Source organism: Staurois parvus, unplaced genomic scaffold, assembly GCF_062004578.1.
Source record: "Staurois parvus isolate SC_StPar_1 unplaced genomic scaffold, SC_StPar_1.0 ptg000011l, whole genome shotgun sequence".
Taxonomy (NCBI): Eukaryota; Metazoa; Chordata; class Amphibia; order Anura; family Ranidae; genus Staurois; species Staurois parvus.
In genome coordinates, this window is record NW_028317807.1 from 3,920,965 (window position 1) to 3,936,547 (window position 15,583).

The window sequence follows — 15,583 nt, forward strand, 5'->3', positions numbered from 1 at the left end:
GGGGGAAGGAGGGGTGACAAATTTTCTGGCTCAAATCACAGCTGCGCATCTGAGTGGGAGCGGGTACCTGTAAAAACCAGGTACCCCCCCCATAAAGTGCCAAATGTGGCAGTGGAGAGGAGGATGCAGACAAGCTGAACTTCCGCTTTTGGGTGAAGTTCCACTTTAATCTTGATGTCAATAGCCTTAATGAAGAGATGGTGATTTAGCACAGCAAAAAAAAATTATATCAAAGGACAGGCACACCCCTTTTGATGAAGTGCGTGGCACGAAACGCGTCAAGGAAGAGCCGTACACCGTGATGTCACGTCGCCGGAGCCTCATGAAAGTCCGGTGGCCATCTTGCTTTTTGGGTGGTCATTGTGTTCCCATACAGCTTATGTTATACTACTTTTAACCTGTATTACCCACATGGATGGCTACATATTTATTTACCTAATAAATACCTGAAATACTACACTACTACTTTTTGGCTCCACATCAAGCTAAATAATTCAGAGCCCAGTGTGGCGGACGGCTGCAGAGCAGCTCAGGATCCAGAGGAGGGAGATTCCTTTCCAGGTTACATCATCCGTTCTACCTTTTAAAGCGGACCTCGGGCTGAACATACTATACACATATGTGTATTTAAAATGCGCATCTGGTGAGTGCGTATTTTAACATATCCCTGGCATATCACTGAATATTATATTATATTGGCACATGGAATGTTATTTATGACCACTTGAACGCAGATCTTCACTCAGTGTCACTGATTTATGGACATTAATTAATTTGTTCACTTTCACTATGGACTATTTATTTCTGAAGCACTTTGATAATCTTATGACAACTTTCATTTTATTCTGGATTTATTTCATACTTATATGATCATTTGGTTTAATGAGCGCTGCACAATCTTTCTTTGTATATGGTATACCTAGCAAAACGCTCCTTCATAGTTTGGAAAAAAAAGTATATACGTTTGAAAAGATTTACAGGATCAAATACTGCTGCTAATATGCACAATAAGTTAAATTACGTAGCCATGTTTACTTTACTTTTTCCATTGAACTGAAAGGAAAATAGACTGTCAATGGGTCATCATGTTTTAATTTCGGTATTGTTTTTCCAATAAATTGACTTTATACTTTTTCATATTTTGTACTAGGAAACCTTTGTAGATGTACAGGCTACCGACCAATTTTAGATGCTTTCAGAACTTTTGAGAAGGTCTGTATTTCGTATGAAAATAAATGTGATCTTATAGGTTAGGAATGGCTTAATATTAAGATTTGGCAATTTAAATTAAGCGTTTTGTGCTTAACCACTTGCCCTCCTGAGGATTTACCCCGCTTCCTGACCAGGCCATTTTTTTTGCGTTCCAGCACTGCATTACTTTAACTGACAATTGCACGGTCATGCAACTCTGAATCCAAATTAAATTTACACCCATTTTTTCCCACAAATTGAGCTTTCTTTTGGCGGTATTTGATCGCGGTGTTTATTTTTTGCGCTATAAAAAAAAAATAGACCGACAATTTTGAGAGAAACAATATATTTGACTTTTTGCTATTAAACATGGCCAGTAAAAAAAATTTAACATATCAAATTTTGTCATAAATTTATGCCAAAATGTACTCTGCGACATGTCTTTGCTGAAAAAAATCCCAGTACGTGTAAATTAATTGGTTTACATGAAAGTTATAGCATTTACAAATGGTGTATATATACTGGGATTTTTTATTTTTACTAGTAATGGTGGCAATCAACGACTTTCCCAGTGACACCAATACAGAGATCAGTGCTAGAAAAAAAGCACTGACACTGTACTAGTGGAACTGGGCAGGAAGGGGTTAACACGAGGGGCGATCAAAGGGTAACTATGTGCTGGGAGTGTTTTACTGGGGGGCGGTGTGTTGGTGTTTTACTGTAACACAGTGCTCTGGATGGCTGTGATGTGCACAGCCATCCAGAGCAGTGTGCCCGAGCTAACAGGGAGGAGACCTGTTCGTAAACAAAACAGTCCTCCCCGTTGGTGATCCTCAGAAATCATTGGGAGCCGGCGATTAATCACCTGGTGATAGCCGCAAATGCCGGCGCGGGTAGGGCACACGCGCCACCTACCCGAAAATGTGAAATCACATATATATAATGATTTTGTGCACCCGTGACTCCCTGTAGCAATATTTCTGCTATAGGGCAGTCAGGAAGCGATTTAAAGTGATTTTAACCACTAGCCTACAGGGCACTTATACCCCCTTCCTGCCCAGGCCAATTTCCAGCTTTCAGCACTGTCACACTTTGAATGACAATTGTGCGGTCATGCAACATTGTACCCATATGAAATTTTTATCATTTTTTTTGAGACAGAGCTTTCTTTTGGTGGTATTTAATCACCTCTGGGATTTTTATTTTTTCTTAAACAAACCAAAAATCACTGAAAATTTGGGAAAAAACTTTTTTCTCAGTTTTTGTTATACAATTTTGTAAATAAGTGATTTTTCTCCTTCACTGATGTGCGCTAATGAGGCTGCAGTGATGGGCACTGATAGGTGGTACTGATGAGGAGGCACTGGTAGGTGGCACTGATGGGTGACATTAAAAGGCAGCTCAGATGGGCATTGATATCTGGCATTGATGTGCACTGGTATGCATTGATATGTGGCATTGATGTGGCACTGATGGGCACTGGCACGTGGCACTGAGGAGCACTGACAGGTGGCACTTCTGGGGCCACACTGATCATCAGTGCCCTGATGATCAGTACATGTCCCCTCCGCGGAAAGCCGATTACCGGCTCTCCTCTCGAGCTGTCAGCTCGAGAGGAGAGAGATGCCGATAACCGGCATTTCCGTGTTTACATGTGATCAGCTGTGATTGGACACAGCTGATCACATGACCGAGCCGACATCTTCGGCTCTTTTCGTGATCCGCTGTGTCCAAGCGACACAGCGGACCGGCTATCGCCGCGCTGCGCGCTCCCTGAGCCGTGCATGCGCAGTGAGAATGGTAGGACGTCATATGACCTCCTATCAGAACGAGAGAACCACCTTGCGCCCATCACTATAGGGCGGGCGGAAGGTGGTTAAAGGTGTGTGTGTGTGTGTGTGTGTATATATATTTTTTTTACAAACATGTCATACTTGCCTGCTCTGTGCAATAGTTTTGCACAGACCAGCCCCAACCCTCCACTTTTTGGGTTACCCGCTGGTCTGCCTCCCCCTTCCCCGCCGAGTGCCCCCATAGCAAGCCACCTACTCAAATGTGTGTGTGCTTGCTCCTGAGCTAGCTGTGTGTGTCCATTGACACAGAGCGTGACTCAACCCTGCCCCTGGGAGGTGGGGGGGGTTGCATGCAGAAGGTGTGTGGGTTTTTTTTTAAACCCTAATGCATTAAGGTAAAAAACATTCTGCCTTAAGGACCACTTTTTAAAGACTGGTCTGTTTTAGTTTCAAACTGGCAAAAGAATAGTCCAGTAAATATAGATTTTATTTATTTATTATTTTTTTTAAATGGTTTGGGCTCACTGTTACTCCTTGCACTAGGCTGGTTTTTGTACATTTACATGGGGGGGGGGGGCTAATAGCAGCACTTAGAACAGCGTAATCACATGACCACTGAATCTCAGTTCTTGGTCCGAAACAGAGCAGGAACTATCAATCTTTGCTTTCGGCAAAGATTGCACGCAGGGCAATTTTGCAGCCACTTTTAGGAGTGTCGAGCATTTTTTATTTCGGTTTCCAAACGGCCCTATGCACACAAAATATACCAGTAGGAAAAAAACCCCAGGACCTGTGCATCCATGAGCAGCAATGTTTTAGCAGAAAATCGCTTGATGCGTCTAAACGCGTGTTAGCGCTTGAGCTTTCATTTCAATGGCCAGAATAAATTATTCTGGTCAGCTAAATGAATTTACTGCTCAAGTGCTTGACACTTCTAAACGCACCTAAGCATTTAAGACCCTTTTGAAACCATCCTGTGTGCATGAGGCCTTCTACTCTGCCCCATCCAGCTCACTGGAGCAGCTGGCTGTCTCTCAGCGGCACATTGAAAGGCTGAGCCAACTGCCAGTCAGGCATCTAGGTGGATACTGACATTGTTGATATCTTTACAGGGCCTTGACTGCATCTGTGATGTCGGGCAACAGCAGGCTTTAGCCCTCTGTTGGCTGGTCTGGGTCACAGGAGTGCAAAAGTAGTGATCTCCTGTGATCTACAAGAGAAGCATGACCAGAAAAGCTTTGGCCATACTCCACATTTAATTTCAATGCAACATCCCCTCTTCCTTTAACCTAAACCGATATTTAAAATGCACACAGTGCAGAGAAAAACATTTTGAACTTTAGTAAACTTTTTTGCAACTTTAACGATGCACCCCTCCCCCATATTTTTATTTTCTCTTTAGGGTGTACCTGAAAAAAATCTACATGTTGTCTAATATACTTAGAATATTTATTTTTTATTTTCTTGTGCTTTTAGGACTGCTGTTTAAACCAAAGGCCGGAGGATAACATGATACCTGAGGAGGTACTGTATAGTAACTGTGATACGCATTAGGATGCTAGTTTATTTAAACCTGAATTCTAGGCAGATTGAAAAAAAATCCAGCAATTAGCATAGTTTTTATATAAAAAAAAAATATGCAAGAATTGTACTTTTTTTTTTTTTTTTTTTTTTTGCTAACCACTTCCTGTGATCTCCTGCTTGTAGAATAGAAAAGGGAGTGCCAACTAACCTCTACTGAATGCACATATGCTGACAGAGCATGCTGCCGTTTTTTGTGTTTTTTTTTTTTTTAATTTTAAATCCAGTCAAGTAGACTGGTGGTTTGCTGCGACTGGTGCCTTTGACCAAGTAGTGAAAGTCAGATGGTTGTTAAAGGCTAAGTTCACTTTAAGAAATACATAATGCAGTTGGCTTATTAAACCTGCAGAGTACAAAATTTGGTGCAGCTCTGCACAGAAACCAATCTGCTTCTAGTTTTTTGTCAACTTAAATCAACACCATTGTTTTTTCAGGAAAAAATGTGCAATTTCTTTTTTTTACACAGCCTCTAAATCCTTGCACCTGCAATCAGTGGATCGAGGGTACAATGTCCAGCTTCTGTAAACTTTCTTCCTCCAACTTTCTGCCCATAGCCCTTTATGGACTTGCAGGGCTAATTCACACCAGTGCATTGATCTGCATTTTAGCACAGTTGTAAAGCGCAGGTCAACGCAAGGACACTGGTGCACACCACAGCGCTGTTGACCTGCATTGCCTTGTGTTAAAATGCATCATATATGCATTTTAAGGCAATGCAGGTCAGCGCATGTAAAATGTATATCAACACAGCACAATGCAAGTAAAGTAACAAAGTCTGAATGATTCAGCCTGGTGGAGAGGAACCCAGGGGGACCTTGGCAACATGTTACAACCTAAATACGGCTGTAACCTGTGTAGTACTAAACCCTTGGAGCTGCCAAGAGATTTTGGCTCCCCCTATAGTCCTGCACAGCCAGTCATTCAGTACCTTCCACACATTCTTTCATCTGGAGACAAAAGTCAGTCCTTGAGCATTTTGGTTTTGTTTGAGAGGATAGAACTTGGATAGGGTAAAGGGGTATATAAGATGCCAAAAGGAACCGAAATCTGAGTACAATTTCCTGAATGATTCAAAAGCTTCTCATTCTTCAGCAACACAGTCTCTAGTGGAATGCTAGCCAGCAGCTCCCAGTTGTACAATCCCAAACCCTAGATGAACTCCTCTTCACCCAGCAATCTGGAGACTTTTCCTGAGCAGGGGATCTGGCTCCTGTTCCTTTAAATAAGGTGCACAGTCACTAGCAGGGGGCTAATCTGGATTTTTACCAGAGTTCTCCTTCCCCTATCTTCCCAGGGGGAGCAGGTGTACCCACTCAGATCCTCTCCTGTATCTCTTGCGGGATGGCTGCTGCTACAAGGACTATCAGCTGAGCTGCTCCTTCCCTGTCATACAGGTGGTCCTATTTCAGGGGGCCAGTGAGTCCCAAGTTTTCCTCCTCTCTGACTCCAGGCTTGGAGGCAGGCCCCATCCCACTAGGCCTCCTGGCAGCCTTCCTCCTCCAGCCTCACATCTTCCTGCTCCACACTCCTCTTCCACCACTGCATCCAAGGCCCTCCGAAAGCGTCAGAGCATGGGGAAATTCTGGAAGGGCTGGCCTCTAGAGTCTCTCAGGCTATCTCACTAACCAGTGGGATCTAGCTCCCCCTACCTAAACTAGGAGGGTGCTACACCTGTTAAAGGTGGAGTTAGGCTTTCAAAAGGATCTGGATCTCATGAGTGCAAGCAAAAATTACAAACCCTTTAACAGCATTCAATTGCTGCTTGTATGGCATTTTTGTTGTGAGTTATGTGTAGTGTTTTTTGTTTTTTTGTTTTGTGTGTTTTGTTGGGGGAGGGAAATTTCTTAACGGAATAAAAAAAGATGTGAGGTGCCCGTGTTTTTTTTTTTTTTTTTTTTTTTTTTTTTTTTAATCAAACAACAAACTCTTTGTGCTCAGTCTGTCTTTTTTCAAGTTCTACAGGGGGATGGGGGGGCACCAAAATAAATTTTATTTGACCCTTTTTATTTAATTTTATTTATTTTTAAGAACGCTCTTAAAATGTTTGATGAAAAGGAATTCTTACCGCTGGATCCAACACAAGAACTTATATTTCCACCTGAGCTGAAGGTGAGTTTACAAATCTGAACTAAAAGTAATGTCAATGGATTATCGTGGTTTATTTGTGTGTGGGGGTTTTTCTTGTTGTTCAGGTAGGATTATCATGTTTTTGTTTTGTCATGCACCATCTTTCAATTGCAAAATCGCTTAAGTAGATAAATGCAAACTATGACCAATAGATCTTATTGACCTCCACAATGGCAGAGCCAATGTGGCTTTTACAGTCTCAGCTCATCTACTTCTGTGTTAACCACTTGCCCTCCAGAGGATCTACCCCCCCCCAGGCCATTTTTTGCGATACGGTGATGCATTACTTTAACTGACAATTGCACTGTCATGCAACACTGAACCCGATTGCACTGTCATGCAACGCTGCACCCAAATGAAATTTGTCCTTTTTTCTTTTTTTTTTTTGCTAGAAGACCTATCAAGTAAAAAAATTTTAAAAATTTAACTTCATCATAAATTTAGGCCAAAATGTATTTTGCTACACATCTTTGCTAAAAAAAAAAAAATCTCAATACGTTTAAATTAATTGGTTTACATAAGTTACGGCAGTGTGTATGTATATGGAGATATATATGTGTGTGTGTGTGTGTGTGTGTGTGTGTGTGTGTGTGTATATATATATATATATTGGAATTTTTTTTTTTTTCTATACTAGTAATGGCGGCACTCGGCAGCTTGTAACGGGACTGAATTAGGCATTCTGATACTGGAGGGGGAGGAACTAACTGCCAGTGACACAAATACAGTGATCAGTGCTAATAAAAAGCACTCGCTGTACTAAAGAAAATGGGCAGGAAGGAGTTAACATCTGGGGTGATCGAAGGGTTAACTGTGTGCTGTTTTAGTATGTAGCCTGTGTGTGTTTCACTATGTAAGCATGCTGCTTTGTATTGCTCTGCTATGCCGAGCAATACAAAGCAGCATGCTGGTGCTGTCAGGGGAGAGATCTGTATTGTTTACATACAGACGTCTCCCCTGTTAGGGTGCCTGCAGGGAATCTCCGGCTGGGACCCGGTGATTGACAGGTGCTGCCACCAATGGCGGCACAGGTAGGGCGGCCCCTACCCAGAAATGCAAAATCACGTGTATGTATGTGTGATTTTGCACAGCCCTACTGCCCTGTAGCAGTAGCTCTGCTATAGGGCGGTCAGGAAGCAATTAAAGGAAGTTCAGAGTAAAATCATGACAGCCTTATGATTTAGCCAGTTGGAGAAATTCTAATCACTGTGGATTGTGTCACCACTATAAGGAAGGGATTACAACACAGCATTTGGCTTGATTGAATCCTGCCACTTGAAATAAAATGGCTGTTGGAAAGCAGACGAATCGGTCAACTCCTTTTATGCTATCCATATACTGTAAATGAGTAGAAGTTAGGAAGCACAAAAATCTGAATTTGTGTAACAAAATAAAGCAGGTTTAAAGTTACTTGGTTGGTTTGCAATTCTTGTCACATGATTCTATGCTGTTCACCCTCACTCATGGGCTCCAATATGTGTTTGCAAAGCTGCAACTGACTCAGAAATGTCTTGCCATAAAATCTGTTGCCCTGTATGTTGACTGGCATGGATTTGGAAACCTTCCAAAAGATGTAAATCTGCCACAGGAATTTTAGCTAGCATGCTAGAGAGGAGCACTGAACAGGATGACTAGACTCCATTAGCCAGGTACAAAATTTCTATGTTTGGCTGGAGTTCACCTTGAAGTCTGGTAACACAGGCACCCATCTAATTTTGTCAAATTCATGAGAACATTATTAGTGATGCCATGATAAATTGGAGATCTTTTTGCTGGAGGTTTAGGTTCACACTTGTTTACTTTATCTGATTTGGCCTAAACTCAGTTTCTGAAACACCCAAATATAATCTCTCTCATCCCTGAAGCAAAAGCTTTTAAAATTTAATTTGGGTGCAAACACTTAATCTTCTCACTATAATGTAGTCAGGTTACATAAACCGGTAAAAAGATGTTTGTCTGTTTTTGGGGGGTTTTTTTCCCCTCTCAGTCTTTCAGGACAGCACCTTGAGAGACCTCAGCTCCTTCCCACCTGAGGAAACACCTCCACCCAAAACAAAAGGCCTGCCTCTCCCCTCACGACCTCAGTTTCTCCTCTGGTGGGGAGACATGCTGTGGAGGCCAGTCCAGGTGCGGTCAGAGGACCGGGGGAGCCTGGTAGGGGAGAGGAGAGTGGCTGTGGAGGTATGTGGGCCAGAGAGACTGGTGTCTACCCCCCACAGCTTTCAGTGACAGGCAGACCCCCTCCATAGGAGACAGTGGGGGGCTTTGCTTACCTGTCATGTTTCGTCCCAGCCCTCACCAAGAGAGGCCTGGGGAGCCTGAGCGCCCTCGTTTCCTGTGTCCAGAGGGACCAGGGGAGTCCCACTGTCCCATGCTGTGCCGGCATTGGGGCCGGGCCGGATTACGGACGATGTCAATTCCGGCGGAAGAGGAGGGACTTCTCCCGGGATGCAGCTTCTGGCCGCGGCCTAGGAAATGAGGGGGAGCGCCTACGGCGGTGTGAGTGCTGCATCCTACAGACGCAAGTGACACAGTACTCGTACGACCACCTTCCTGAAGATGTCCAGAGCTGGGGCACCGGGACCAGGAGAGGCCACCACCAGCCAGCTACAGGTAGGCGGCTCAGAGGAGCCCTTTACCCTACCTGTGGGCCCAGCCCTCTGGTGGTCAGAGGTGGCAGGGTGGAGGGGGGGGGGGAAGGAGAGCCCCGGTTTATAATCTCCCACTCCCTGCTGGGGAAAAAGGGGGGTGGGGCAGAGAGGGGGCAGTCAAGGCATTCCTCAAGGTAATAGGTCCCCTGGGTCTCCTCTTCTCTTTATGCTACAGGTAAAGGCCCACAAAAAGCCCAAGACACGACAGGGGTCTAGAAGGAAGTGCCCTTCATGCAAAGTGACCCTCAAGGACTCTTGGAAAAAGGTGCTGTGTGGGTCCTGTATCGAAAGATGGTGAGGGAGAAGATTCCTTCGCAGGGGGACCTGGTTAAGTCGGTTAGAGAGCTGATGAGTACCTTCGATTCCTTTAAGTCTCTGGTTGAGAACTTAGCCTTGCCTCAGTCATGTACCGCACCCCTTTCCCCCCAATAGACGTGGTCCCTTCTACTATTAGAGGGACAGGAGGCCAGGGGTGTGAGGCGACAGAGGGTGACCCATCCCTGCACTCGAATTCAGAGGATTCAGATGGGAAGGGCCCCTCAGATGAACCTAGAGGCCCCTCCTGTCAGACACTATGGACAGGAGGGCAGATTCCCTCCTTAAGAAGTCCTGGGACTCCACACTGTTTAACTTAAAACATGCCTTGGCCACTACAGTAGTGGCCAGGAACATGGAGTATTGGCCTACGCAGCTGCAGGCACATATCGTGGCTAAATCCCCAAAAGAGAAGATTCTAGCCTCCTTTCAGACTTTACTGCAGGGAGTGGGCTACATAGCTGATGCTTCTGCAAAGTCGGTTAGAATGACAGCTAGGTCTGCGGCCCTTACTAATTTGGCCCGTAGAGTCCCCTCACTCAAAACATGGCAGGGAGACCTTGCCTCCAAGGTCAAACTTTGTGGCATCCCATTCACAGGGGATTTCTTTATTGGCCCAAGTCTCGAGACGGTGCTTGATCGCACAGCAGACAGGAAAAAAGCATTTCCTCTTAAAGCTGTAGGGGCAGGGGGCAAAAATGTTTCGTCCCCCCAAAAAATTCAGGCCCTTAGGGCAGAAACACAGAAAAAGCTTTGGGGGCAGAGAGGAAGGGGCAAAAGAGCGATTTCCCATCCTCCTGAGCAGTCCCAGAAGTCGCAATGACTTTGTTCCTCCAGTGGGAGGAAGGTTGGGGGTCTTCTTCCCACAGTGGGAAGCAGAGATCTTCAGTCCCTTCATCCTAGATATAGTGAGGAGGGGGTACCACCTGGAGTTTTCAAAGCCACCACCACCACAGAGATTGTTGGTGATGAACCTGCCAAGGTGCGCACAAAAGGCGGTGGCCTTACTCACTTCTCTACAGGAGTTAGAGGAGCAGAACGTCATGGTCAGAGTCCCTGCCACAGAGGTCAGCAAGGGATTCTACTCTCATGTCTTCTTCCTCGGGATCTTATAGGCTGATTCTAAAACTGAAGCCCTTGATCGAGGCCATCAGAGATTCCGGCTGAGGTACAAGAGATTCCGGATGGACTCTACCTTTACGGTCATATCTCTCCCCCCCCCACTCTTTTTCTAGCTTCGATAGACCTAAAGGATGCTTATTTGCATGTTCCCATTGCGAAGACCTGTCAAAAATTTCTCAGATTAGCAGTTCTTCAGGGTCTGGGGGGTGATACGTCGCCCACAATTCCAGGCCTTGCCCTTTTTGGACTTTTCCTCCCCTCCCAGAATCTTCACGAAGATCATGTCCGAGGCCCTAGTGCCACTTCCGCTGAAGGGGGTCTCTCTAGTGGCCTACCTGGATGACCTCCTGTTGTCTGCAAGTTCAGAAGAACAGTTGTCACAGGACATAGCAGTGGTGAGGAGGCATTTGGAAGATCTGGGCAGGCTTATAAACCTGGCCAAATCCAGTGTGGTCCCAGCCCAGAGGATGGTATACCTGGGCTACAAACTACATTCCACCCATCCAAAGGACCTTTCTGACTCCGGAAAAGATCCTGACGTTAGACAGGGGAATCAGACGGTTGCTAGGAAGCCAGGCTGTATCTTTACGGGAAGCCATAAAATTCTGGGCCTTTTAACCTCGTCCATTCCGGCGGTACAATGGGCAGGGTTTCACCTACGGCCCCTCCAGCTGTTCATTTTGAGCATCTGGGATCGTCGGCATGCATTCTTAGACTCTTTAGTACTGAAACCCCCCAGGGTGAAGAGGACCCTCTGATGCTGGAGGAAATCAGCCAATTTGACCCAGGGGTTGCTTTGGGTCTTCCCCCGTTGCCATGGAAATTACAACAGACTCGAGTGCCCAAGGTTGGGGAGCACACCTGGGGAGTTCGTGGAGCAGGGCTCTTGGTCACCAGAGGAAAGGAAGGGGTCCTCAAACTGGAAAGAACTCGGAGCAGTTTTGTGGGCTCTTTTTTTCCTTCCAGGAATTGATAAAGGGCAAACACGTACAGATCCTCTCAGACAATTTGTCCGTGGTGTCCGTACGGTTTGAGGGACTCGAAGCAGGACCTTATGGGTCCTGACCGCAAGGTTTCTCTCCTGGGCGGAGACCAATCTAGCCTCCTTATCTGCCATCCACCTGAAGGGGAATTTAAACTGGGTAGCAGATTTTCTCAGCCAGAAGCGGCTGAGGGAATCGTAATGGATGCTCAATGGGGAGGTCTACCAAGCCATCAAGGGAGTGGGTCTCCATCCATAGACCTGTTTGCGTCAAGCCAAACACCAAGGTTCTGTTTTTTTCTCACTAAACCTGTGGGACGTGGCGTTGGCAGTTGATGCTTTAGCGCATCAGTGTAATTTTCCCGTGTTATGCTTTTCCCTCAGTCCCTTTGCTAAGGAAGTTCAGATCCGAGCATACCTCCCTGATCCTAATAACTCCGTAATGGCCCTGACATGCGTGGTTTTCAACGCTGGCGGCCCTAGCGACACGCCCGCCTTGGATATTGCCATTTCAGAAGGACCTGCTATCTCCGGGCCCAGTCCTTTTTGTCCCAGGGCAGCCAGATGGAACCTGTTAGCTTGCCTTCTGAGGAACAGCTCTTGTTGAGCAAAGGGCTCTCAGGTTAGTTTCCACACTCCTGAATAGTAGGAAAAAAGGGACCCGGGCGATCTATCTGAAGGTCTGGAAATGCTTTTAACCTCCCTGGAGAGATTCCTGAGTGTAGCTTGGGGTAAAGTTTCAGCACCACAAGCGGTAACCCCGAGCTACACTCAGGAATACCCTGCAGCGCTGCTCCGGGATCTCTTCTTCACTTACCTTGTCCTGCACACCTGCGATGTCCCTCTTGCAGTGTCCCCAGCAATGTCCTCCGGCCGATGCCGTCATCCGTATTCTGGATTCCGTTCCCTGCGATGTCAGGACATACGGGGACGGAAATGGCGGGAAATTTACAAATGTAAAAAAGTGACATTCACTAAATACACTAAAATTATAGTAAAACATTACTGTATCAAAGCATTTCACATACGTTTTGTCCCTAGTGCTTTGTCCTGTACCCGCCTGCATTTTTACTGTTATTTCTGCCTGGAAACTGACAAATGTCTGTCGTCCAAAAAGAGTCCCTTTAGGTCAAAAGCGGTTTTAGACCAGCTAGAAAACAGCGATAATAAATTAGAACCACTTGCAGAATGGAGTGATAATTATTCGTGGGGAAATTCGTCTTCAGACACTGAAAACGATTTTATGACTTTGTTCAGTGATGTGCGAACTTGGCGCTATATTTCAAATTTCAATGTTTTTTGGTTTGACTATAATATTGAATTAAATTTATTCTTATATTTTTTATGATTATTTATTAAATTATAATTTTATGATTTCGTTTCAAGTTTTATCATACCTGGGATCTTTTGTAGACTCTTGTTCAGACAGATTTCAGTGAGTTATTCCTAAAAATTATAGGCCTACAATAAAAAAAATACATATTTCCATGCAAAGAAACGTACCGCTTTGAGCACAGAAATACTGACATAATCAGACCGCTAGGGAGGCTAATAGATGGTGTACCCAGGCCTCCATGGAGATTTATAGCCAAGTATCAGCTCAGAGTGTTTTTATGGAGTCCCCATTAGCCAAGGTGGTACTCGTAGAAAGATTCTTTAGATCCTTGCCCAGACTAAGACCTGCAGAGGGTAGACCTTTTCCCAAATGGGATCTGACAACGGTTCTTAATGTGCTGATGGGATCCCCGTTTGAACCTCTGGATTCGAGCTCCCTAAGGTCCCTAACTCTCAAGACGGTCTTCCTTGTAGCAATTACAACTGCAAGAAGAGTGAGTGAATTAGAAGCTCTGTCAATTAGAGCCCCTTTTTTTTTTTTTTTCTTTCAGGTATTTACATATAGGGTTACATTTAGGACTGACCCGGCCTTTGTACCCAAGGTGGCCTCGAGTTTTCATAGAGGTCAGGATATTATTTTGCCTTCTTTTTGTTCTAACCCTTGGTGTGACCAGTAAGAGAGATTTCACACGCTGGACTTGAGAAGATGTGTTCTCCCTTTTTTATTTTTTTTTTAGCGAAAACTAAAGAGTTCCTGAAGTCGGATTAGTTTTCGTTTCTTTTTCAGGAAGGGCCATAAGGTGTCCAGATGCACTTTAGCTAGGTGGCTAAGACTAGTAGTTGGACAGGCGTATCTGGCTGAGGGCCTGGAGGTCTCGGAGGGCATCATGGCATATTCTACCCGTGCCATGGCGGCCACCCATGCTGAGCTGGCCGGTGCTTCCCTGGGGCAGATCTGTAGAGCTGTGACTTGGTCCAGTTATGGCATCTTTGTCAAACATTACAGACTCAACCTGGTCTCGGTGCAGGAGCAAGCCTTCGGACACAAGGTTCTACAAGCAGTGGTCCCGCCCTAGGGGTGAGTGCTCGCTTATCCTCTCGAGGTGCTGTCCTGAAAGACGGAGAGGGGAAAAAGCAAAGTTACACTTACGGTAACGCCTTTTCCAGAAGTCTTTCAGGACAGCACCGGATACCCACCCTCTGGTGCATGGGTTCATGAGATACGGTTTATTGTGTCTTATGTTGTGTCTCCCCAGGTGACTGGAGGTGCTTGATCATGAACTGAGGTAGTGAGGGGAGAGGCAGGCCTTTTGTTTTTGGGTGGGGGTGTTTCCTCAGGTGGGGAGGAGCCGAGGTCTCTCGAGGTGCTGTCCTGAAAGACTCCTGGAAAAAGCATTACCGTAAGTGTAACCTTTTTGCTTTTTTTGTTTTGTGTTTTTTTTTTTTTTTTTTTTTTCCGTAAAGGTATGTTCTCCCACAACAACCTAAAAATAAACAAACTCTTAACCTTGTTAATTCCAAAAGTTAATGCTGATTCTAAATTCAATGAGCTGGATTATCAATTTGGTTCTTCCTTATGAATGGACATTTTTAATGCCCAAAGTGTCCCTTGCCAGTTTTAAATCTAACATTGTTCCAAAAACTCATTCTCCAAGATGTAGATTTTTATTTTAAAGAAATGGTGCCCAGGTTTGTGTGTGTGTTGGGGGGCAGGGGGTTGACCCTGTGTAATTTTGTGCCATATTTATTTGGACACTGGCACAATTTTTAGTTTATTCTTTTCAGGTATTTACCAAAACATATTCAAGCTATAGTTCTATAATGGATATGGGCTGAAAGTGCACACTCCAAATTGGAGGAAGGGTTTAGAAATTGCAGCATTTAAACATTTAAAAGAAGCCCCCCACACACACACTTTTTTCAAAGGACCAAAAGTAATTGGACAATTGAATATAATCATAAATAACATGTTCATTTTTAATATTTTGTTGACAATCCTTTACTGGCAATGACTGCCTGAAGTCTCGTAATGTCCATGGGTTCCAAAGACTGGGTTCCCTTCTTTCTGATGCCTTGCTAAGCCCTAACTGAAGCTGTGCACTTTCAGCCCATATGCATTATATAAATATATCTTGAATGTGTTTTGATAAATACATGAAAAAATTGTGTGTGTATGTATGTATGTGATATAATTATTATTAGAGAGATCTCTGAAGTAGTTTTTTTTTTTTTTTTTTTTTTGTTTGTTTGTTTTTGTTTTTTTTCATCTCATTCAGATAAGGCTGAGCAACCCAAAGGAAATGACCACATTTCATGGCGAGAGAATCACATGGTACTCTCCATCCACATTTGAAGAACTTCTGGAGCTGAAGAAGAATTTCCCCACTGCTCCCCTTGTAGTTGGGAACACTACTGTAGGTGAGAAATTGCATAATATGTACGCCTGTTTATTTTTTATGTGGCTTAGGTAAAAAAAAAAGCCTAGT

At 44.6% G+C, this 15,583-nt stretch overlaps 1 protein-coding gene across 1 annotated transcript in view; it reads left to right on the top strand.

Moving 5' to 3' along the window:
• LOC149473719 (aldehyde oxidase 1-like) overlaps positions 1-15,583 on the top strand; it is a 148,591-nt gene that overhangs the window by 37,848 nt on the left and 95,160 nt on the right. Inside the window, exons 6-9 of the mRNA XM_089670217.1 lie at positions 1,151-1,212; positions 4,461-4,508; positions 6,594-6,674; positions 15,374-15,515. Of these exons, the coding sequence (XP_089526343.1) occupies positions 1,151-1,212; positions 4,461-4,508; positions 6,594-6,674; positions 15,374-15,515 (333 nt within the window). The remainder of the gene's footprint in view (positions 1-1,150; positions 1,213-4,460; positions 4,509-6,593; positions 6,675-15,373; positions 15,516-15,583) is intronic.